The sequence below is a fragment of the Leptodactylus fuscus genome, chromosome 3 (assembly GCF_031893055.1).
Source record: "Leptodactylus fuscus isolate aLepFus1 chromosome 3, aLepFus1.hap2, whole genome shotgun sequence".
Classification (NCBI taxonomy): domain Eukaryota; kingdom Metazoa; phylum Chordata; class Amphibia; order Anura; family Leptodactylidae; genus Leptodactylus; species Leptodactylus fuscus.
In genome coordinates, this window is record NC_134267.1 from 191842602 (window position 1) to 191866212 (window position 23611).

At 41.3% G+C, this 23611-nt stretch overlaps 2 protein-coding genes across 2 annotated transcripts; one reads left to right on the forward strand and one right to left on the reverse strand.

Annotated features, from left to right (window-relative positions):
* Positions 1 to 2720: 2720 nt before the first annotated feature.
* DTYMK (deoxythymidylate kinase) lies at positions 2721 to 9725 on the reverse strand. The gene is made up of 5 exons (XM_075268964.1): positions 9528 to 9725; positions 5882 to 5990; positions 5471 to 5561; positions 3566 to 3763; positions 2721 to 2957 (listed from the first exon to the last, which is right to left on the reverse strand). Exons 1-5 carry the CDS (start codon positions 9655 to 9657, stop codon positions 2841 to 2843), a joined length of 645 nt encoding a protein of 214 aa, XP_075125065.1. The 5' UTR covers positions 9658 to 9725; the 3' UTR covers positions 2721 to 2840.
* Positions 9726 to 9939: 214 nt separating this feature from the next.
* On the forward strand, positions 9940 to 21721 carry ING5 (inhibitor of growth family member 5). Its single transcript, XM_075268962.1, has 8 exons — positions 9940 to 10130; positions 11828 to 11899; positions 12569 to 12735; positions 13059 to 13170; positions 13702 to 13789; positions 14566 to 14701; positions 14930 to 14991; positions 15443 to 21721. Exons 1-8 carry the CDS (start codon positions 10094 to 10096, stop codon positions 15477 to 15479), a joined length of 711 nt encoding a protein of 236 aa, XP_075125063.1. The 5' UTR covers positions 9940 to 10093; the 3' UTR covers positions 15480 to 21721.
* The last annotated feature ends 1890 nt before the right edge of the window (positions 21722 to 23611 follow it).

Consider the following 23611-nt stretch of genomic DNA (forward strand, 5'->3'; position numbering starts at 1 on the left):
ATAGGAGCTTTATAGACCTCATTGCATTCAAGGGTTAGTTTGTTTTCATTACCTATGATATGTAGATTAGGAAACGGATCGATTTGAAAGCAAAGATGTGACTTTTGTGCTTAGTATTGCAAAGTACTGGCCTGAACAATCTGGCAAGAGGGACTCCTAGCAATACAGCCATCTCTGCTACTAGGAGTCTCTGCCTCTGAGCAACAAGCTGTGCCATACTGATCTTAGTCGCATACCCAATTTCTCTAAAAATAAGCTCTATTTTGTCAGTGCCTCCAGCGCTAGGTTGTCATGTGATGTCACGGAGACTAAGGATAGGCATACTGTAGCTCCCAACTGTCCAGGAAAAGTGCCCCCTTACCTACGGCCACCGCAAGGCAAACTCCACCTCCTGAATTCGCTTTTCGAATGCTACTATGCCATGGGCTTGGCTACCTATGCGACCAGACGTCAGGTACCACCCCTGCTCGCTTCCACAGATGCAACCACTCCACTACAACAACTGCCCCTTAGCTTAAAGGAGAAGAGATAGCGAGGGCACGATGCCACTGCCACACAGTGTTTAGAGAGACATTGCCAGTAAGTGTAAGACCCACTGACACTGCACCATCAATTGTGAATGTAAGTTAGGATTACTAATCATTTTATAAGATTTATCTGGAGCAAATCAGAAAAGACCTTCTCTGAAATAAGCCCTAGCCCTTTTTTTTCCCATATAAAAACAAATTAAGACCCTGTCTGAGCTTCAGAGAAACACGGTAGATAACTGTATTGCTAAAAATCCCTCACTCTATAATGTTCAGACCAGTAAATCTGGCTAACACACAGTTTCACGAGGGAAACTCAATCATATGACATGATAATTTGAGGTGCACGGTGCTGGTTTGCAGCCTATTAGTGATGGCCGTACTACTCAGATGTTCTATATGTCAGGTACTGGACAGCCCACCTGATATACACACACCCAAGTAGTACTAGCAACCCCCATTTTCCCTTCAACCAATGTAACAGGCCCTGGCTGCATCCTGGCCAAAAATGAGCTGGTTCCCTCACTGCATTAGTAAATATTTTGGCCAAGATACAACAAGCTTGCAGATCATAGCACTGAAATGAAGCTACATTTACCTCGAGTTAATGTCACCTCTTTACAGTAATAGGAGGTAGATAACACCTTTAAATTCCACTGCGTCATAACATGCATTCTATTGAACACATTTTTGCAATGATTTAGGTAGTCAGTACTCCAAAGTATGCTTTATAGGAAAAATTATGATTCTTTTTTTAAAGTCAGATACATCATCAATGTCGCCATATTCTTTGGGGGTTGTAAAATTGAAGATCCACATTATATAAACTTGGTTAAACAGTATGTTACAGTTGTCAAGGTCGGTCTGGTGTGTACAAATGTGTAATGTACTGTAAGACAATTTCCACTATTTATATGTATTATATTAAGGCTATCATAAACAAGTTAAAGCTACAGTACTCAATATTTTTAATATTTAGGAGTTTGTTGTTCCTATCATAATAAAATCCATGTCAAAACTGGGCAAATTAACATTTCTATTTATAGTTTGTTTGTTACCATGCAGGTGAGACCAAAGCTGACACTAACCAATACAACTTATTCAATTTCTAGATACTACAGAAGACAAGTACATTGCAATAAAATTTTTTATTCTTAGCTTAGAGTGTAAATTTGGTTTAAGAGCAGCACTATGTGCACAAATACACAAGCAGTGTCAAATACTGAATCCATATTTATATTCAAATCTCACTAGCTAACATGATGTAATACCTAAATGGGGTTTGTTGGCACCAAATGGAGTTGTCATACTGACTAGAGATGAGAGAGTACTGTTCGGATCAGCCAATCCAAACAGCACGCACGCATTGAAATGAATGGACGTAGCCGGCACGCGGGGGGTTAAGTGGCCAGCCAGCGTCAAAGCGGAAGTACCAGGTGCTTCCATTCATTTCTATGGAGCGTGCTGTTCGGATCGGCTGATCCGAACAGTACTCGCTCATCTCTAATACTGACCTAACCACCAGATAGGCTGCAAGTATCTGACGACACCCAGACCACACACAGATCAGCTGTTCCAGTAATCTCCAGAGCTGCTGCAATGGACAGACAGCACATGCAGTCTGACTCATTCAAGTAACATAAGTAGAGTAGCAATCCTGTCCCCTGAATAGTGGTGGTTCTGGCGACCTGTAACTCCACTCTTATCACTTGAATAACAGCACTCCCTGTACATGTCAGCAGCACCCGTAAGTTGAGAACAGCTGATCTGATCAGAGTCCGGGTGTCAAACCCCCACAGATCAGATTTGTGCATGGAAATTCAAGATGAATCCATTTGGCGCCGAAAAACCTCTCTAAAAATAATATGTAGCCTATATACACTTTATATAGGACTTTCATATATTATAGGGCTACCAGTTTTTGTATTTTTTATATACAATATGCCTTGCTTTCAAGCACATGAAGGTTCCCCTTTATACATAACTGACTTTAAATTCCCACCAAACCCCTGAATGATATATTAAAAATTTAGAACAGTTTACCCAGCATATTGCACCAACAGGCTTACCTGGAATGTGTAACTTACTCATTTGCTCACACAAAAATTCTAGGTAGAAAAGGCACAATGTCAGTGTGGTTAAAACATCTAAAATCAAGCCATATAATTTTACAAAAAGTTATACAGTTCACACAGAACATATTCAGTTGCCTTCATTAAACACAGCCATAATCTATAACATTCACCACCTTTACAATTAAAGTGCCCAAGTCATGTGTCTGAGCAAGTATAAATCCCAGCTGATAAAGTCCCATCAGTCCTCGACCCACAACTTCCCGATTGGTTGATCGCTGGCTTCCTTAATGATTGCTTCACTCATCTGTTTTATAACATTATGAACATCTTCCATACTCTGTGCAGCGTCAATGACCTGCCCAACAGAAAAAAAACGCAATGAGCAGTTTTCTAAGCTTGAATTAGACTCTGTTCACATCTGCCATCGTGACAAACCCCTTCCAGACTTTATAGGAGGAAGAGTGCTGCTATTCTTCCTGTAAACGGGATGGATACAACAGATCCCTAATGCAGCACATAAGACAATAGTCATACAGCATTGCCAAATCTGTTGCAGAACCAATACTAGCAGAGCTTTATGACTTCCATTATAAGGCCAGGGCCCCACGTGGCATAAACGCCATAACAAATCCCTGCAAAAAAAATACCCACAGCAGAAATGCTGCAATTATTGCGTTTATGGAAATCGCAGCATGTCAATTATACCTATATGGCAATGCTGGCGGTTTTGGTATAGGTATAATTGAAGCAGACAGTCCACAGAGGAAAACTGCGGACTATTGGTGGTTTTTCCTGCAGCGCTTTTTCACTGCAGCCCAATATGTGGGGCCTTAGTCTAAATAGAAACCCTTACCACAGATGTTTAAGGCCCCGAACTGTCATGTATTGCAATGCAATTACTGTCCATAGTAAAAGCCAAACTCAATCACCAAAGTTGTAAAAGTCTGACAGTCTCCCCATTACCTTCCAGTTAAGAGATTTGTCTTCCATAAGTTCAGCATAGCGCTTTTGCACTGTTTTCTGGAAAGCACTTGTCTCATAGCGTTCATTTCCAAAATCCCCACGTTTAGAGGCCGCCTCTGCAGTGATGTTTAAAAAGACAACAAGATCTGGCTTTGGAAGTCCGACATCAGGCTGCTTACACCAGTGCAAGGAGAAATTCTGAAAAAAGAAACAGGAGCTTACCTTTTTGCTATAGACAGACACCTCAAAGTGTCCATATTGCATATTACGGCTGTTTTACACTAACTGGTACATTTAGAAGGAATATACCCGACTGTCCGTTACTATAAAGCTGATCTGAGCTCAAACAGACTCTGCCCCGCGCGGATCATTTGACCGCCAGGGTTAGAAGGGAGCCGCATCATGGCGGCGACCATAGCTGTGTACGCAGTGATCAGGGAAGGTAGTTACAGTTGGCTCCATTTCAACAGCTGAACAATTTCAGTACCAGTACGTCCTTGCAGAACAAGGCAACCACTTCCGGATGTAAATACTCTATGGGCAGTCCAGAAGTGGTTAAAGGGGGTTTCCAGGCAAAAATTATTCTTTTTATAATAATAATAAAAAAAAAAGGGATCTGTTAGTGCTTATTAATGGGATAATAAGTGTACCCAAATACCTTTAGCAGTGTTTTGAATGATTTCTGGGTTTATCTCGGAGCGCCTACCATCTTCTGCATTTGTTTACAGGTGTAGCTTCCTGCTGCCTTAGCTAATGTAATGCATTATGCTACTTGTAGGTTCTCACACTCACTCACATATCCCATACACCCCATTTGTCTCCCTAGTTATCCTGCTCACTACTAGCCCACCCCCCTATACCATTATACTTACCTGTCTTTTTCCTGTCCAGACTTCCTTCTGTGGGGAACAGCTCCTTCTCTTCTTTGATTCTGCCAGTGCCTGCACAAAAGTCCAGGCACTGTGCTGTAGCCTTCACTCCATCTCTACTGTGCAGGCATAGGTGGCTCTTTTGGGCTTCCACGCTTATGCAAGAGATTGCGTGTCGGCTACAGCGCAAAGCCGGGACTCTGGCTCTTTAGCGTATACAGGGGCAGACGTCACAGAAGGAGGAGGAATTCTGGTAGGAAGAGAGGTAAGTATAATGGGGTGAAGAGGGTAGTAGTAGTGACTGTTTCCGGATCGTAACTGAATTAGCAGAAAATGTCTCCGTGGCAGTCACATGACCGCTCCAGGGATATGGGTAACTACATTTTTGCTGAATTATTTAATTTAGAAAGTAGGCAGGGGGAGGATGTTTAGATTAGTGTAGGTTCTGGGGATATTATCACTCCTTAGGGAGAGATCACCTTCACAGGCATATGCAGACTTACAAAAGCAATTTTCACTCCACTGGGGGATTATGGGAAAAATATGCAAATCTGTTTTCCAAGATGTAAATAGGAAAACAGTGCCTCTGTTTACTGCCCTCTAGGGGCAACCCCATTAAACATCATGCACGACTTTTAGCAAACAGAGGCACTGGTTTTCTATCTACATCTTGGAAAACAGATTTGCATATTTTACCCATAGATTAGTGTAGGAATTTATATTTATCCCAGACAACACCTTTAAGGTTTGTTGTGAGTTTTGACTTCTCTTTCAAGCTTAGTGGTGAAAAACTGCAAACATTCTTCATCAAAAAAAGACAAAGGGAATGTTGGCTGTCTAATTTATTTTCTTCAAATCACCTCTATACTGCAGCAATTTCATTATATGTGAATGTACCCTAGCAAAAACCCCATCATAAAACAAAAGTATAACAAATGACATAACAAGGAACAAACTAAAAACTGTGAATCTAGACATAAATCTTATATGCAGTGTGTTGCACTGCTGTCCTGTATTCCAGATAACTTCACATTACCTCTTTTGAACTTGTGAATGCAACACCAGAAAATGCATATCTGTCCACCACAAGAGTGACTCCACTTCTCAGCTTCTCTTTTATAAGAGGACTGTAAAACATAGAAAACTTGCATGAACGTATTTATATTCATAGTCACTAACATTTCATGGACTACACAAACTTCTTCAGCTCAAAGAAAGGCCACAGGAAATGCTAGAATTGAAGCCTCTGAGGAGCTTTCAAGGTTGAAGGATATACACAATACACAATATTTTGTAAATAATTTGCCAAGAAAGTAAAGATGTAGCAGGAAACATTGCAGTATTAAAGTGAGACTTTGGGTGGAAGACCACTGATGCATCAGATAAATACTTAGAAATAAAAATATTTAAGGTGCATGTGGTGCAAATAAAATCAAATCAGTCTTACACATGCTCCCAGCGGTTGGCAGAAAACAGCAGGTGGACAGTATGATCTTCAAGGTTACTTTTTTTCTCAAGGTATGAACCAACAAGACGCCCAATTTCTGTTGTTCTTTCTGCAAAAAATAAGTCTCATGCTGAGAAATTCCTTTTAGATGGGTTGTGCCATTAAGAACCCCAATCCCCAGCAATCAAGACAACATGCGCCTGAAAGCCTCATTTCTCCTCCATGTGAAGGAAGCAGACCATTCACTTCTATGGAGCTTCATGGACCATAATCTCCAGACGTGAACAACGTGCCCTTAGTGCTTGTGCACTGGTGCTTTATTCACATGGAGACGTAGGGGACTTTCGGATCCCAATTCTCCTGATCCAGCAGTAGGATCCGCATCAAGCTAACAACTTGTTCTTAAAGGTAACAGACTCCCTTTAACCTAAAAAAAAAAAGTAGAGAATAATATAGTAACCATCAACACAGTTAAATATGTTCAGGTAAAGCAAACCTAACACCTTTTTCCCCTCATGAAAATCCATTCCTCTGTTGCTGAGATAATGACAATTTGGCACTTTTGATTTCTTTTTTTCCCGCTATGAAGTTTACCATATGGAAAACATATTTTAAGTTTGTAGAGCAGGCGTGAAATGGCTGCAATCAGAGTGGACTCTGATCACGAACATTTGCTCCAAGTCTCTGCTCTGCTGAAGCGCAGCCGCCATCTTTAAAGGGATTCTATCATTAGAATCCCTTTTTTTTTTTATATATATATACACAATAAATACACATAGAAATAGCCTTAACCCCTTAAGGACCAGGCCATTTTTTGGTTTTGCATTTTCGTTTTTCCCTCCTCACATTTCAAGAGCCATAACTTTTTCATTTTTCAGTTCAGAGTCACATGATGGCTTATTGTTTGCAGGACAAATTGTACTTTGTAATAGCACCATTCAATATGCTGTGCAATGTACTGGGAAGCTGGAAAAAAATTCAGAATGAGGTGCAATTGGAGAAAAAATGCATTTGCGCCATTTTCTTATGGGTTTAATTTTTACAGCGTTCACTGTTTGGTACAAATGACATGTTACCTGTGTTCTACGTGTCAGTACGAACGCGGTGATACCAAATTTATATAGCATTTGTAATTTTTTGATACTTTTAAAAAATGATAAACTTTGCAAATAGAAAAAAAAATTTGTGTCGTCATGTTCTAACACCTGTAACTTTTTCATATTTCCATGTATGGAGCTGGTTGTGGTGTCTTTTTATGCGGGACAAGATGACGTTTCTATTGATACCATTTGGGGAAAGATCTGATGGTTTGATCACTTTTTATTCAATTTTTTATAGGAGGCAAAGTGTTGAAAAAAAACGCTATTTGGCTATTTTTATTTTTTTTGCCGCTACATTGTTCGCAGTACGGGATAAATGTTTTAATATTCTAATAGTTCGGGCATTTTGGAGCGCGGGGATACCTAATATGTTTAATGTTCTTTAATCACTTTTATAGCTGATCTAGGGAAAGGGGGGTGATTTGAACTTTTATATTTTTTTAATTTTTTCAATACTTTTAAAAACTTTTTTTTTTCTTGTTATACATTTATGATCAGACCCCTTAGGTACCTTGAAACCTAGGGGGTCTGATCGCTCATACTATTCACTGCAATACTACAGTATTGCAGTGAATAGGAAAATCGCAGCACTTCTATTAGACGATGCCTCTGGCATCGTCTAATAGATCTAGTGCAGAGACAAGCCTGGAAGCCTTCAATAGGCTTCCGGCTGTCATAGCAACCGATCACCGCCCTCATGTGACGTTCAGGAGGGTGGCGATCGGCGAAACATGGCGGCGCCCGTGCCGCCGTTTACACACTGCGATCACGTTTGACCGCAGTGTGTAAAGGGTTAACAGCAGCGATCGGCTCGGGCACCGACCGCTGCTGTTATTGGCAGGTCCTGGCTGTATGATACAGCCGGCATCTGCCCTGTATGGAGCGAGCTCAGCGTGTGAGCTCGCTCCATACATCCCCATGCGACCCATGACGTACAGTTACATCATGGGTCGCTAAGGGGTTAAGAAAGGCTATTCCTCTCTTACATTTTTTATTATTCTAATCCGCACTGCCGTTCTTGAGGAATTTCTTCCTTACACAAATGAGTTTTCTTGCAGCACTGAGGGCATTCCCCAGCTCTTAAACAGCACTGGGGTCGCCCCCCAATGTTGCTTCAAAACCCTCCAGCGACAGCCTCTGTCTTCTTCACCGCTTCTTCTCTCATGCTCCTCTTTTCTTGGTCCAAAAGGGCCGACTGCGCATGCCTGTCAGCTATTTTCTTGTGGCCTCTCACATAAGCGTCCGGTCGGCCACAGACATGCACAGTGCTTTTGGCTGAAGATGCAGCCGATGACCTGTCGAAGAGAGTGTCCGGAGAAGAAGACAGCACGTTTGAGCGCAGGGAAACGCCGTCTGTGCTACCTGAAAACTCATTTACATATGGAAGGATGAAGAAATTCCTCAGGAATGGCGGTGCAAATCAGAAAAAGAAAGGTAAGAGAAGAATAGACTTTCTAAAGGCTATTGTGACATGTATTTAGTTAAAAAAGGGAATTCTAATGATAGAATCCCTTTAAGTGGATTGTGTTTCCGTTTCTCGAACCCCCATGCAGACTCGAAGAACAGAAACCCAAGCACAGGTGTGAACCTAGCGTTAGACATAAGAATAGGGCCAAGTTCACACCTGCACCCGATCTGCACCTGGGCATTCCATTCCCTGTTCTGATTTAAAAATATGGGAAAAAAAAAAAAAAAAAAAGTCCTGTAAGCCGCACTTTTCTCTCTGCATTATCTGCCCTTTTCAGGCGGACCCGATTCTAGTCTATGGAGTCTGTGGGTCTCCGAAGGTGACTGTTTCCTTAAAGAGGACCTTTCATCAGATTGGGCACAGGCAGTTTTATATACTGCTGGAAAGCTGACTGTGCGCTGAATTCAGCACACTATTGGCTTTCCCGATCTGTGCCCCGGGTAAAGCGCTATCGGTCCCGGTACCGTAACGCTTTACAGTCAGAAGGGCGTTCCTGACAGTCTGTCAGGAACGTCCTTCTGTACAAGCAGCGCCTATTGCACCGTACAGTGTGAGCACTGTACAGCGCGATAGGTGCTGCTTTGAAGAAGGACGTTCCTGACTGACTGTCAGAAATGCCCTTCTGACTGTAAAGCGTTACGGTACCGGGACCGATAGCGCTTTACCCGGGGCACAGATCGGGAAAGCCAATAGTGTGCTGAATTCAGCGCACTGTCAGCTTTCCAGCAGTATATAGAGCTGCCTGTGCCCAAACTGATGAAAGGTTCTCTTTAAGCGGATTAGGTTTCCGTTCAGGGGGTCCCCAAGCTGACCCCTGGAAACAGAAATCCGAATGCAGGTGTGAACCTAGCTTTAGCTCCTAGTCTCATGTGTATGGCTACAGTAATAGTCCTTAAAGCGCCTGAGGCCAAGCAGCAGTAACTAGATACTCCCTCCCTATTACTAGAAGCTTTGCATATACACCTATTCACACACATCCGATTTTTTGCCTTTACATAACCGACTCTCTCACCAAACGTTTCATTGTATGACTGACCCAGATTCCCATATAACCCCTTATGTACAGTGCTGCCCTCACCTGGGAAGCGCATGCCCTCGGCCTTGTACCCTTGCTCTTTCAATGCCTCCACTAGTCTTCGGGCCTGAGTGCTCTTGCCAGCCCTATCTGCACCTTCCAGAACAATCAGAGCACCGCGCCGTCCTGCCATCTTCCAGCCACTACCACAGGACACCCCTATCACGTCAGTCACCCGGTCAGAATTACCGCTTTCCCTCAAGAGCCAATCAGGAATGACCTTAATTGGCGCGCTCCAATAATATGAAGGCAGGCGCGGGTCCGCTGTGTAGCTAGTAATTAGCCACGCCCAATAGCCTTTCAGCCTACGAAGCCGTCTACCAATGGGAAAAGAGAACATCCGAGACAACCCACCAATCACCAAGGCTCACACAATGGGCGGGATCAGACGGAAAAGTAAAAAAAAAAAACTCCATTGGTTTGCGCAGAGCGCGGGCAGCCCGTGCTCATGAATATTAATCAAGCAGACGGCCAACCCGACACGCCGGAAACGCACTGCTCATGAATAATCCAGCGAGTCGCTGAGCGGGACTGAGATCTGAGGAAGGAAACGCTCCCACTTTCCGAACATGGCGACGGCGATGTACCTGGAACACTACTTGGATAGTGAGTGTGGGGACAGGAGGGATGAATGGCCTTGGTAGGCGGAGGTGTTATCGCTTAGTGCGGGGGGTTACCGCAAAAAGAATCGACCGAGCGTGTTATTAAAACTGCGTCACCACTTTGCGGGCGCGCGCTCCTTCCTTGCAGCCCTACGTGATGACGTAGTGGGCTTACGTAATTGGCTTGAGCAAGGAAAACTTTATTGAAAATTTGAACCTGTAATGATTGAACCTGTAATGTGTGGAAAACACTTAACTGTTACATAACTGTCTTATAAGCCACAGTGTATAAGAGTAGGGGCTGGAGCCGAGGCACAACCTGTAGCATAGGCTACACAAGGAAAAGAGGCAGATTAGCCTTTGTGGACATACATCTTGTGTGCACATCTGTTGGCACAGTGAAGGACATTTACTAAACTGGTCTCACTGGTTCTGTGGTGTATTTTTAGTACACTGCTATTTGTTGCCAAAAATTGTGCCACTTTGTCCATTTTCTGACCTGCTCAGTGATCAGAGCAGCAAGATGTACAAGGTGGGCTGGAGACGCCTCCCCATACAGATGCACTGTAACTTGAATGGAAAGTGTCCGCCATTTTCCCATTTATTTATTAAAAACAGTTGGTGAAATATCACTTTTTCAAATCTTTTATTTTCTGATTCTAAATTTTACTTTGTATTCTTTTCCCACATGATTATCAGGGCCGCCATCTTGGCTGAGCTTCTCCTTTGGTCTGTTAACAGCACTTAGTGACATGCTTTACAGCATCATCATGGCCCTAGGCAGCGATAGGCTCATTGAGCTGTATAGGAGAGTTTTGTAGACTTGTTCTCTGCAGGGAGTAGACAGACTGTGATCTCTATCATCAATAGCTGTAGAGTTTTGAAGTTCTATTGTGGTTTAATTTCCATCACAAACAAGACTGATAAGATCACAGTTGAATTGGCAAGTGCAAAGCTAGGGTCACATCTGTTTCCGAGAATCTGTTTGAGACTCCATTGCAGAGTTTGTCGAAAGTTGGCGTGATAAAAATTCCTCCACCATTTTCAGTTTAAAAACAATGGATCCCATTATAGATAATTGGGTCTGCCTGGCTCTTTAACTCCAGTGCATCTATCTCCTGTGATTCTGTGCAAGCTGATGGTCACCCAATAGTGTCCCATCATGCCAAATTCTGATATTTTTGTCTGCAAATTTTCTAACGTGACCAATCTTTTAGTAGACTAGTGTTGGCGAGTACACAGGACCCCCATTGGCATCCTTTTGTATTTGCTTTTAGCGTAAGCTATTATGTGGATCCATTAATTAATTAATCCATTAAGTGGATGAGAGAAATTAATATGAACATAGTTACACCTTATGCTATATGTATAAAAATAAACTTATTGATAAATATTATACAAAAAAAAATCTATTCAGCCTTTGTTTCAGCTTAGAAAAAAGTTATGTGACAGTCAGTGTGTCCAGCATTACACTTCTGTCATGTCAGCCATCTTTTCTAGGCTCCTAACTGTAAACCTCGCAAATCAAGTAGCAATACAGAAGTAGTGGGAATAGGAAGGTTTATCTTGTAGGAGACTGAGAAAACTACATGACTGCGCCTTGGCTATGATGAAGGCCGGTTGCTACAACCTATGTTATTCCTGGATGTGAATCTCCCATCCTCCATTATTCACTATGGTGCCATTTTTTCATGTTTGCAGGTATAGAAAATTTACCCTGTGAACTCCAGAGGAATTTCCAACTTATGAGCGACCTGGATCAGAGGACAGAGGGTATGTTCTGTATAACTAGCTTTAAAGGGAGTCTGTCAATAGGAACTGTGCTTACCAAATCAGCAGTACTGTTACCTACCTTTGGCTGAATAAAACTCCCCCCGCCTCCCTTCTCTCTAGATCACAGCCAGGGCCTCTGTTCTTGAGATACTGTAATAGCTTTATGTTGAATATGCAATTGAGCACTTGAGACCAACAATGGCATCATCGTTGCTCTCTCTTCCCTGAAGAGTTAGGCTTCCTCCTTCCTTGCCTCATTGATATTCTTACAGTGCCTGACCCATGTTCCCTGGGAAGGAGGGACTGACTGGGCACTGGAGGACACAACTCTTCAGTGAGATGAGAGCAGTGATGATAGCTTTCTTGCTACAAAATGCATGTATATGTGGTATTTTAGTAATTGAGGTATCTCAATGTGCTTTCTATTCTTCACTGGACTGAAGTGGCTTTTGGCCTCTTTACTTTCAGGTATAGCTGTAAAATGAAACGGATAATGCAGTGAATATTGTGAATCTCAAAGGACGTACATGAATCCATCCTATTTTATTAGAAGACTTTACACTACTCCTAGAGTTAAGGCCTGTTGATATGGCGGAACATTATAGTTGGCACATGTGTCAAAACTTGTAGCTATAGGTTTTAATAGTTGTTTATTTTTTATATTTATAGATAAAAAGAAGGAAATTGATGCCTTGGCCAGTGAATATATTGCCAAGGTGCGGGACCTGACCCCAGAACAGAGAGTACAGCATCTACAGCGGATCCAAAACGCTTACAGCAAATGCAAGGAGTACAGTGATGACAAAGTGCAGTTAGCCATGCAGACCTATGAAATGGTAAGAGGAGGAGAAAACAAGTGCTTTTCTCTAGTTTTAGAAACCATGTAAAGAAATACCCTGAGAGTGCAAGTGCACATGTGTAGACTGGGTGACAGGAATTTTGTGATTGATGTGTTGCCTTGCAAACACTGGTAGTGTTTCATTGCCTTCCTAGTTTCTTATTCAGGAATGGAGTACAGGCTACACTCACTCAGCTGACTATTTCTTGGCAGAGTGTTCATGTGGTTATAATGCGAAGGAGGGAATGCAGAAACAAAGTATTGGGTTTGTTGAATACACAAATGGTGTTGGTTTAACCTTTTTTTGTTATGCACTTAAAGGTGGATAAGCACATTAGACGTCTTGATGCAGATCTGGCACGATTTGAAGCTGACCTCAAAGAAAAACTAGAGGGCACAGAGTTTGACAGCCCGTCTGGACGGAGTATAAAAAGTAAGTTGGCACTTCCAGGATTCTGTACATAAGAAACAGTGTTTATATATTTAGATGGGTGTTACAACTTATTCCTTCTTATTTTTATTTAGTAGTGCTGTTGAGGGGCCCATAAATATTCATTTATTTATTAATATATATATATATATATATATATATATATATATATATATATATATATATATATATATATATATATTATTTTTTTTTTTTTTTTTTTTTTTTTTAATATAATTTACCTCTCCCTGGACCTACAATTCCAGTAGCAGCAGCTCAGATCTCCTGCATACAGGTCCTCCCTGGCTGACATCTTCAGTGGCTGCAGCCAATCACAGGGCTCAGCAGAGATGTCTTAAAAAAATGGCACGCGACTGTAGTGACATTCTGTTTCTGGAGAGGTGATCACTGTAGCTTGGTTAAATGTAAATGGAAGATGAGAGCTGCTGCTGCTAGAAATGGAGGCCCATTGAGAGGTGGGTAATGGTTTATATTTCAGGATACAGTGTCTGATTTTTACTGTATGCTTTACAGAAAGTCGTGGGCAGAAAGATAAACGTGGGTCTCGTGGCCGCCGAGTATCGGAGGAAGATACTGTTAAGAAAAAGAAATTAAAAGGAGGGTAAGTCAATAACCTATATAAAGAGCGCTGGTTTTGATTTAACTACTTCGGTACCGGGCCAGTTTCTGGTTCAGGACCAGACACCTATTCAGGTTTTTTTGTGCGTGCAGTTTTGAAGGCTGTAACACTTTTATCGTTTGTATTATTCAACTAATTTATGCGTCTTTTTTTCGGTGACACTTAGGGTTTTATTTTTGCATGTTTCTTAGATTTTTAAAAAATGTCTTTTTTCAAATTTTTCTTTAATTTTTTTTATATAGCACTAAGCGCTACTAAAAAAAAAAAATCTTTTTAAAATAGTCTTTCCTCTCAGTTATGGTAATTTTTGTTTTGTATGGTGTCGTCAGGGGTGGATCTAGAAGGGTGTGTTATAAGTCCATAATGGACCTTTGGGGGGACAATCAGATCAATATTTTTTTTCTGGTGAGGGAATCTGACTTCCCCTGTAACAGTGGCTGATATGTTTACCCCAGTTACAGGAGAAATACAGCTTCCTGCCCATAACCACAGCGCTAGTCTGGCTACTGTTGGACCCAGCAGCTCTAACAGACTGTGTGCGGTTCCCATAGCTGCGTATACAGTGCTCACAATTTTGTGCAGCTGCTGAAAACTGCAAGGACGTACCGGTATGTCCTTGTAGAATTAGACAACCACTCTCTGGATGTATATACCCAATGAGCAATATTTTGTACTTTGGTGAATTTTCCAGAGAATATGCCTTTTGTGGTCAGATTTATGTACATTATAATGATTAACAGTTGTGTTCTGTCCCACAGGCCAGTGTTTTCAGATGCAGTCCTAGCTGTGCATCCTTCCGATGTCCTTGACATGCCGGTAGACCCCAATGAACCCACATACTGCCTGTGTCACCAGGTTTCCTATGGGGAAATGATTGGCTGTGATAACCCAGATGTAAGGATTAAGTATTTCATCATATGTAATGGTCACAATGAGAGTTCCTGCAGCTTTTACTTACTTTTATACCCAAACTGCTGTTCTACATGATGATAATGTACAGTCTAAGAGAAAAGGAACACATTTTTGATTTGGAGTGTTTTCTGTTAGTGACAGAAAATCTTGGTTACAGAATAGAATCATATTATTACAATTTATTTATTTTTTTGTCCTTCTTCTTTCTAGTGTCCCATTGAATGGTTCCATTTTGCCTGTGTAGATCTCACCACTAAACCAAAAGGAAAGTGGTAAGTATATATTCTCATTGCTGGAAGCCATTTACATTACATCTTCTATTGACTTGTAGACCTGTTCTCTGAGTATTTGTTCAAATCGCATACACGGATTCCCAAAATCAATGTTGGCATGAGTGAAATTTCCGCAACAAGTCTTCCATGTGCAGCATTGCACTGCAATAAGACATAAAACACTGCAATAACACTTAAAACATCCCTCTTATACCCTGTGTGAATATACTGCTATAAGGCCTCATTCACAAATCCATACTTTGAGCACTTTTTTTTTTTTTTTTTTTGTATCAGTATTTGCAAGCCAAAAGCAGGATTGGAATATTAATAAAAACTACTGGAAACATTTGCACTGTTTGTGTGTTGGGTTCCAAATACCGTTGCAAAATGCTGATTAGAATAGGCAAATGGTGAATGAAACTCTAATTTAATTTTTTCACTCTTCATTCAGGTTCTGTCCACGCTGCACTCAGGAGCGGAAGAAATGATTACACCACAGCTTTTATCAGATTCGTCCTTCATACTTCCACATACTTTTGTTCTTTGTATCATCCCTGCTTTATTTTCCATTTATTTTACTGGACAGCTTCCTAAAGAAGGTGGAAGCAACAGATTGTCTTACCAAATCTACAACCCTCTTCCTAAGGAGAGTATTGTTGCACTTTTGGATTGGTACTGCTATCGTATCTTTTGTTTTCTTTGTTTCACAGTGTAATCTATGTTTATTATATTTTACTGAAAGGGAGAGCAAAGTAATATGAGCATGTCTTACTCCATGAATGTTGCTTAGTCATACCATGAAGTGTATGTATGGCTAATGACACTTTCATGAACGTGCCCCTCTGTGAAAACAAAACGTAAGTGATATGAGAGTAGAAAATCCATTTTATAGACACACTATTACATACTATGGGTCAGATATATTGTCTAAAAGAGAAATTGTAACCAGTCTTGGCAAAGCTTTCATTTTATAAAAGCAGTTTAGGAAATGAAAGTTGCACTGTGATTGGTGGCTATAGGGAGTAGTTTTTCTTTTAGACAATTTTGATGGATGAGGCCCAAAGTGCTGACTGTACAGTTAGGAAATCCGTCTCAAATTCCTCTTCACCTGTTGCTATATAATCTTAGTGTTAAGGTTATGTACATGTGTATACACACAGTGAAATTCCGGTGTGGTATATCAGTGTATGATATCCAAAGCGGAAAAAGCCAAAGAAAGATCGGGGCTCATGTACATGGCTGTATTACGGGATCTGCCTTACACACAAGGCCTTGAGCGGTAGATAAAATGGTAGCATTATCTTAAGTGATTTATTTTGTATTACATTGGCTGCATACAGGAGTCCAGATTTTACAGCTATTATATGAACGTCAACTTGAATCCATGTTATGGTTGTGCTACACCAGCTTTGGGTTTATATTTGCACTAACACTAATAGTATTGTGTATAATCACACTAAATGTACCTGAATAATACCTGCCTAATCCAGAAATCTGAAACGATTGAACACCTTTTGGATCCTGTTAATACCAGAATACAGGAATTCTGCTGTGTGTATACTAATAAATACACAAAGTAATGGGAAAAAGTAAGGGTGCCCCTGGTTTAGTTTTGTTTTTTTTTTGTTTTTTTTTCTCTACATTTAATATTCGATCCATCAATATATAAAGATTAAGGTCTTGTAATTGAATACAAGACAATAACAAATTACCTTTGTGAATAAAAATTAGGTATGCGTTTTTGTGGAAGGTTTTAATATCTGGTACTGTGCCCTTTGGCAGAAGCAACCTCCAACAGGCACTTCATCAATAGTGATCAGAGGTGCCTTTGTCTGAGCTGTAATGCCACACAATGAAGAGGCTGCAGCACTTGCTGCAATGCTGCAGCTCTTTCAATCAGCTAGTCAGTTGGGGTGCCAGAAGTATAAAACTGGCGTTGCTAAAATAACCTTAGACTACATAGTTTATCATTATAAAGTCATGAGAAACCCCTTTTAAAGGGAATCTGTCAGATTGATTTGGGAGACTAGACCACCGACAGGTTATTATGGACTGGGGTCCCAAAAAGCTCTGTTGTCCACAACTGCATTTAAAAAAAAAAAAAAAAAAAAAAAAAAAAAAGGTTCTAGAGGAGTCTGAGTCTCACTGCACCCTTCTCTGGAGAGCTCCTGGTGCCTGCGCAGATGTTCAGTGTAGCTGAGGATGTGCTCCTTCGGCTTCCTTGTGGAGTCGCCAGGAGTACGGCCACTGGGTAAGGGGTTTTTACTTTTAACATGGACATGGATGTCATTACAACAGGGGCTATAATGATTGGTGTGTGTTTAGTGCTCTAAATCATCCTCACAGGTTCCCTTTAAATCACCTGTATCTTTATATAGTATTTTAGTAATGATCCTACAGTATGTCAAGTCATCCTTACTTTTTCTCAAGTCTGTGTGTTAGAAGTGAAGAACTCTTGCTATCACTGTAAAGTGGTGTAACTGTACAGTCAGAAGTATTGGTATCTTATTTAAGCGTGACCTTTGGTAACGTTATCCTGACCTATTCTCGATTTTGTGTGATTTCTTACAAAAAGAAATGTAGAGTATAATCTGAATACCAGTCTGTCCCTTATACACGAATCTGGCTTCCAGAACATCAGCCCATTTTTAGTTTTATGCAGTCTTAACAGGCCGTGAGCTGCATCAGCCCACAAAATGGATGACCTCCCTGTAGAGGGGTCGCATGACCATAACATAAGGGAAGTTTACTAAGTAAACTGGTCTTTACTATATATGATTGCTAGGACTGCACAGCACAGTTGGGGCAGCTATATCCTCGAGCTGTCATATGTATTAGAAATCGACCTTTTATGAATGTGATCTAGTTAACTTGTAACTTGCCAAAGATGATCTATTACAGAATCCCATTAGAATGAGAATATATTTTAAAATAGAGATATTCAGAGAAGTAAAAATGTGGATAATATATTTGATTCTATAGCCCATTAAATTAACCTGTTACACTGCTTTGGGGGGGAGAGGGGGCTGGTGTGTAGCCATCCCTATGAAATGATTCCTCTATATTATATTAGAGTGCCAGTTTTATTTTTTACATGTAAATACAACAGATTATATCTATATGGAGATCTATATGTATAAATCGGCTATTGTGAGCTGTAGTGATTGTGCCGAGTTTGATGTTCTTATGAGATGATATGAAATCCTTTGTTTGGAGGGCTTCCATGTGGAAATACTTTGAAGTAAAGTCATGAATTCCATACCTCAATGACTCCTATGTTCAATACATTTCATAGTGGTTTGTTTTCTTGTGGTTTTTTTTTTTTTTTTTCAACCACTACACTTTCTTAGATGATCCATCTGTCTAAAGGAAATCTGTCACCGGAGCCCAGCATATCAACCCATCCACACAAATAGAAAGGTTAGAGTAATGTGCGTGAAAGTGGTTTCCATTTGTGAATCGAAGGCCTATTTTGCCGAGATATTGCTACTTTGTCAATATGCAAAAGGTTATGCTGTTGCTTTAAATGGGTAAGTGACAATACCCTGTTGCTCCAAAGAGCTCAGTTGCATATGGACAAAAAATGGTGATATTTCAGTGGCGGAGGCACCAATTCACAAGGGGAGGAAACTTGTGATCCTAACCGATCTTCATGGTTGGGTTGATATGGTGGGCCCTGGTGACAAGTCTCCTTTTAAGGCCACCATTCAGACATGTGTAATGAGCAGAAGTTTAACTGTACATGTTTTAGCGAACTTACTGTTCAGTAGTTCATTTCTGGATCATGGTGTCATCTCTGTAATATAGGTTGCTAAATGCACCTGTCTGAATGAAGGCTTGGTTTATGAAACTTTAATTCATAGCAAACTTGTTGGATGATTTCTGCTGCCCTGTCGGAGACCCGGATATTATAGAAGGAAGGTCTTCAGTTCTGGGATTGTAAAATGAAATGATATATTTTATAGGTTTATACAATTGGATATAACTTTTGCTGTCCATCTTTGCAGAAAAAACTTAGAGCTGAGCTGAAGTAATGGTATCCTGCCACTGTACAGGGCACAGAGCCATCTGCTATCACCTCCATGCATTATATAGTGCAAAGTCCAGGTGCAATTCTGTACAGTTGATCCATGTGGGGACTGCTATAGCCCCGCCACTGATCTGATATATATGGATATTCATAAATAAGAAATCGTGAAAGGAGTCCTAGGAGAGGCAATTGGAGTTATCTGTACCCTGCCCCCACACTGACGGCCTTCTGTGTACACACACGGATATAAAGAGAGTTGTCAATCGCTGTGTGAGCTTGAAATCATACAAACCTATATATCACAGAGCTTAGCTTCTCTCCTCTATCATGTTATGCTCTCACATGGGGCAGCTGAAATCACCTGATGGGTTCACTCAGCTTAGGGTAAGTTCACACAGAGTTTTTTGGTCAGGGTTTTGAGGCCGTAATCGCCTCAAAACCCTAACCAAAAAGACAGCTCCCATTGAAATCAATGGGAGCCGCTCAGGTCTTTTTTTTTTTTTTGGGAGCCGTTTCTTCCAGCTCCCGTTAAAAAGAAGCGAGGTGCTCATTCTTCAGGCCGAGTCATCTCGCGATTCGGCCTGAAGACACTCCCTCCTCCGGACTAGGCCCATTCATTGGGCTTAATCCAGAGCAGAGTGCACTGGCTTTCAGTCACGGCTACCCGGTTTTTAGATCGGAACCTGAGGCGGCCTCCGCCTTGGGTTCCGATCCAAAAAAAAACCCTGTGTGACCTTTCCCTCACCCTGCCATTTCATTTACTCATTTCATCATTCTTTTAAGGGTTGTGGGGTTTTTTTTGTTTTGTTTTGTTTTTAAATCCTGTTGTGTAAGTCAGATATCATGATCACTACTTGCCCCATCAGTGGCAGTGGTACTGTATGAAATCACATACTAAAATCTTGTAAAATCTGTTCTTAAAGGAGCCGTTTAGGAACTTTTCCAAGAGCATATGTGGAAAAGTGTGTTACAATATAGTATCCCATTATTTCTTTCCTCCCAGTGGAGGAAAACTGCAGAGAAAAAAATGATGCATTGTGTGAACAGGTGTTTATAAAATGCCACTTGCTAAAATATAACTTCTGGCTGTTGTAGTAAATTAGTGCAACATCCATAATAAATTTACTTGTAAGTGTGCATGTTCGATTACATTGCTTTTTGTGGCCTTGTCTCTCTGGTTATTCTGTTCACTGTTTTGGGATACTCTGGATTCCTTTTCCTCAACTGAATTTTTCCTCACCTTCTCAACATACATGAGACCATCTTTATGAATTTGTCAGGGAAGTGCAATATATTATATGACATAGAATCTTCTAACAATGAGAATATTCCTCGCCAATGTGACAGCCCTTTCGAGCTCTTGTATATCCACACTTGTGTTGTGCTCAGCCACAACAGCGAATGTCAGCAGCACCTTGTAGACTTTCAATGCGGCCACTGCGTTCTGTTGTGTTATTTATTAATATATGTTTGGGCTGGCATACACTATAGGTCTGCCTAAACTTTACTCTGCATGTCGGTTCAGGTGAGTTGTGACCAATACACAGTGAGGGAATTTATTAAGACTGGAAATTCTTACTCCCGTCTTCATTCATTCCCCTATGGCCTCTTCTTGTGCATGACTGTGCGCCTGATTTTGAAATTCACACCAGTATTTGTGGAATAACTCAAACCAGGTTTTTGCCATGGGTTGCAGTAAATCTGGCAGACCAGGGTGTTCCAGCCCCAACACATCTAAATTCCTGCCCCTCTCCACCCAATGTTTTAGAAAAACAAATACTGGGCATAGGAGCTGTGATGTGCCAAAAATGCACAAAGTTGACAACTATAGTAAACCTGAAAATGCATCCAATTTATCACTATGGCTGATCCTGAACGACCATCCACAATTATATATTGCGTATACATATGCATATTTATTTTGGGCCAGAACTATATACAAAATGTTGGTTCAATTCGGTAAAGGAGTCAGAAAAACCTATTCTTAGCACAGGTTAGCTGTGTACAAACCCTTCCTAATAGAAGCAAGAAAGAACAATTCTATAATCTTGGCTTTTCAGGCACATGCCCTATTCTTTAAAGGCCAGTGTTTGGGATCCACATAAGGCCCCACATTGCAGAATGCTGTGCATTGCTTATCAATGTTAACAAAGATCAGAACCCAAAATGGAAACTTATTTGCTGTTCCTTTGTAGCAAATGTCCTATTGAGTGACTATCAAACACATGTAGCAGTATATTAAGCATTGGCATTCATCTTGGTAACCAGCATCCTTTTGCTTTCATTCAGTTCCTGTTCTATATTCTGACTGTATTAGAAGTCTTGAATGTAGCTGTTATTGTGATCATATATAAAGCTATATCCCTTATAACTGTGACCAAAGTTCTGGTGTGATATTATGTGTTGGAATATTCTAGCCCTGTTAACAGAATGTAACTGTGTATTTTTGGAATTTTATTTCTGCAGATTTTCTAGGTGATTGGTTACATTCTGAAATGTATGTATAAAACTTCTCAGCAAATGTATTTAATTTATAAGATTTCTTGACTGGTATAAATGTTCTATTTAAATGGAGTTAAAAGAGCGTCTCTTGTCGCAACCCGCGAGGATAATAGAGTGGATTTATTAAAGTGAAAATATAAACTTCTAGTTTATGCACATCACCTTACTTGTTTCTTTGTCTTCGTGTGTAGTTTATTATGTTGAATGTGGAAATATAATCAATACCTTTTGCTGTAAACCTCCAGTATACTTGTTCCTTAGCTGGATATTCTTTTGTTTTTGTTTTCACACTTTTTATATAAATTTTATTTTTTATACTCCTTTAAGTGGAGTCTACTACCACTTAAATCTCTTCTAAACCACTTCTATGTAGGGCGGTGTTACCTTTTCCGACTCTGAGTGCCCTTTCCCACCACCACCAAGTTTTTACAAAAAGTCTTAAGGTTATGCATGAAGGTATGCAGTCTCTTTCCCAACCAGAGTGTTGCAGCCTTCTAGAAGTTTCTGCCAGGGATGATGCTAAGCTGTAAGGCTTGCCCTTCTGACAGTGGAGCAATAGTGGTGCCGAAACTAATGGCACCAATATTTCTAGTACACTGTTTCATATTGTGAAAGATGACCATGTGCTGAATTCAGAGTCTATAATACTACCAATGCCAGAAGATGTGAAAGGTCCTCTTTAAAGGGATCCTATCATTAAAATTCAATTTTTTTTTTTCTGCCTACCATGTCGGAATAGCCTTAAGAAAGGCTATTCTTCTCCTACCTTTAGATGTCTTCTCCGTGCCGGCGTTTGGTATATAATCTGGTTTTTGTCAGTATGCAAATGAGTTCTCTCGCAGCACTGGGGGCAGGCCCCAGCACTCAAACAGCACTTGGGGGTGTCTCCAATTTTGTGAGAGAACTCTCCAGTGCCGCCTCCATCTTCTTCAGGAACGGGGTCTTCACGTGTCTTCCTCCGGGGGTTGGCTTCAAACTTCTAGGCCTAGGGCAAAGCTGACTGCGCATGCTCACCGGGCAGAAGAAAAATGGCCGCTTACACAGTATTGTAAGCGGCCATTTTCTCGCGGCCGGCTGGCATGCGCAGTCGGCTTTGACCTAGGCCTAGAAGTTTGAAGCCAAACCCCGGAAGAAGATGCGTGAAGACTCCGTTCCTGAAGAAGATGGAGGCGGCGCTGGAGAGTTCTCTCGCAGCATTGGGGATGCCCCCAAGTGCTGTTTGAGTGCTGGGGCCCACCCCCAGTGCTGCCAGAGAACTCATTTGCATACCGTCGAAAAACGGGATTTTAACCGAACGGCGGTACGGAGAAGAAATCTAAAGGTAGGAGAAGAATAGCCTTTCTTAAAGAGGACCTTTCATCAGATTGGGCACAGGCAGTTGTGAATTCAGCGCACTATCGGCTTTCCCAATCTGTGCCCTGGGTAAAGCGCTATCGGTACCGTAGCGCTTTACAGTCAAAAGGACGTTCCTGACAGTCTGTCAGGAACGTCCTTCTGCCCAGCAGCGCCTATAGCGCTGTACAGTGTGAGCGGGGAGGAACGCCCCCTTCCTCTTCTCACAGTGCTCGTCCATAGACGAGTATTATCAGGAGGGGAGGGGGCGTTCCTCCCCGCTCACACTGTACAGCGCTATAGGCGCTGCTGGGCAGAAGGACGTTCCTGACAGAGTGTCAGAAACGGCCTTCTGACGGTTTAGCGCTACGGTACCGGCACCGATAGCGCTTTACCCAGGGCACAGATCAAGAAAGCCGCTTTCCAGCAGTATATAGAACTGCCTGTGCCCAATCTGATGAAAGGTCCTCTTTAAGGCTATTCCTACGTGATAGGCAGGAAAAATTGAGTTTAAATGATAGGATCCCTTTAAGCTAAAGTCTCACGTTGCGGAAATGCAGCTTTTGTTGTTGCAGATTTTGCTGCAGTTTTTTGAGCCAAAGCCAGGAGTGAAACCAAAGGTAAAAATATAAGAACTTCCCATTTCTGTTTGCAGCCATCTTGGCTTTGGCCCAAAAAACTGCTACAAAAGACTCTGCGTTTCCATAACGTGGGGCCTTAAGCTATAATCGCATGAATAATGTTCGCTGCAAAATA

Bases quoted from the DNA above. Each gene is read 5' to 3' on its own strand.
- DTYMK (XM_075268964.1), bottom strand. From the start codon at position 9,657: ATGGCAGGACGGCGCGGTGCTCTGATTGTTCTGGAAGGTGCAGATAGG. The intron at 5,562-5,881 runs GTAAGACTGATT...TATGTTTTACAG, and splicing joins GCCAACCGCTGGGAGCATGT to TCCTCTTATAAAAGAGAAGC. The intron at 2,958-3,565 runs GTAATGGGGAGA...TCTGTTGGGCAG, and splicing joins ACAAATCTCTTAACTGGAAG to GTCATTGACGCTGCACAGAG.
- ING5 (XM_075268962.1), top strand. From the start codon at position 10,094: ATGGCGACGGCGATGTACCTGGAACACTACTTGGATA. The intron at 11,900-12,568 runs GTATGTTCTGTA...TTATATTTATAG, and splicing joins CCTGGATCAGAGGACAGAGG to ATAAAAAGAAGGAAATTGAT. The intron at 14,992-15,442 runs GTAAGTATATAT...CTCTTCATTCAG, and splicing joins ACTAAACCAAAAGGAAAGTG to GTTCTGTCCACGCTGCACTC.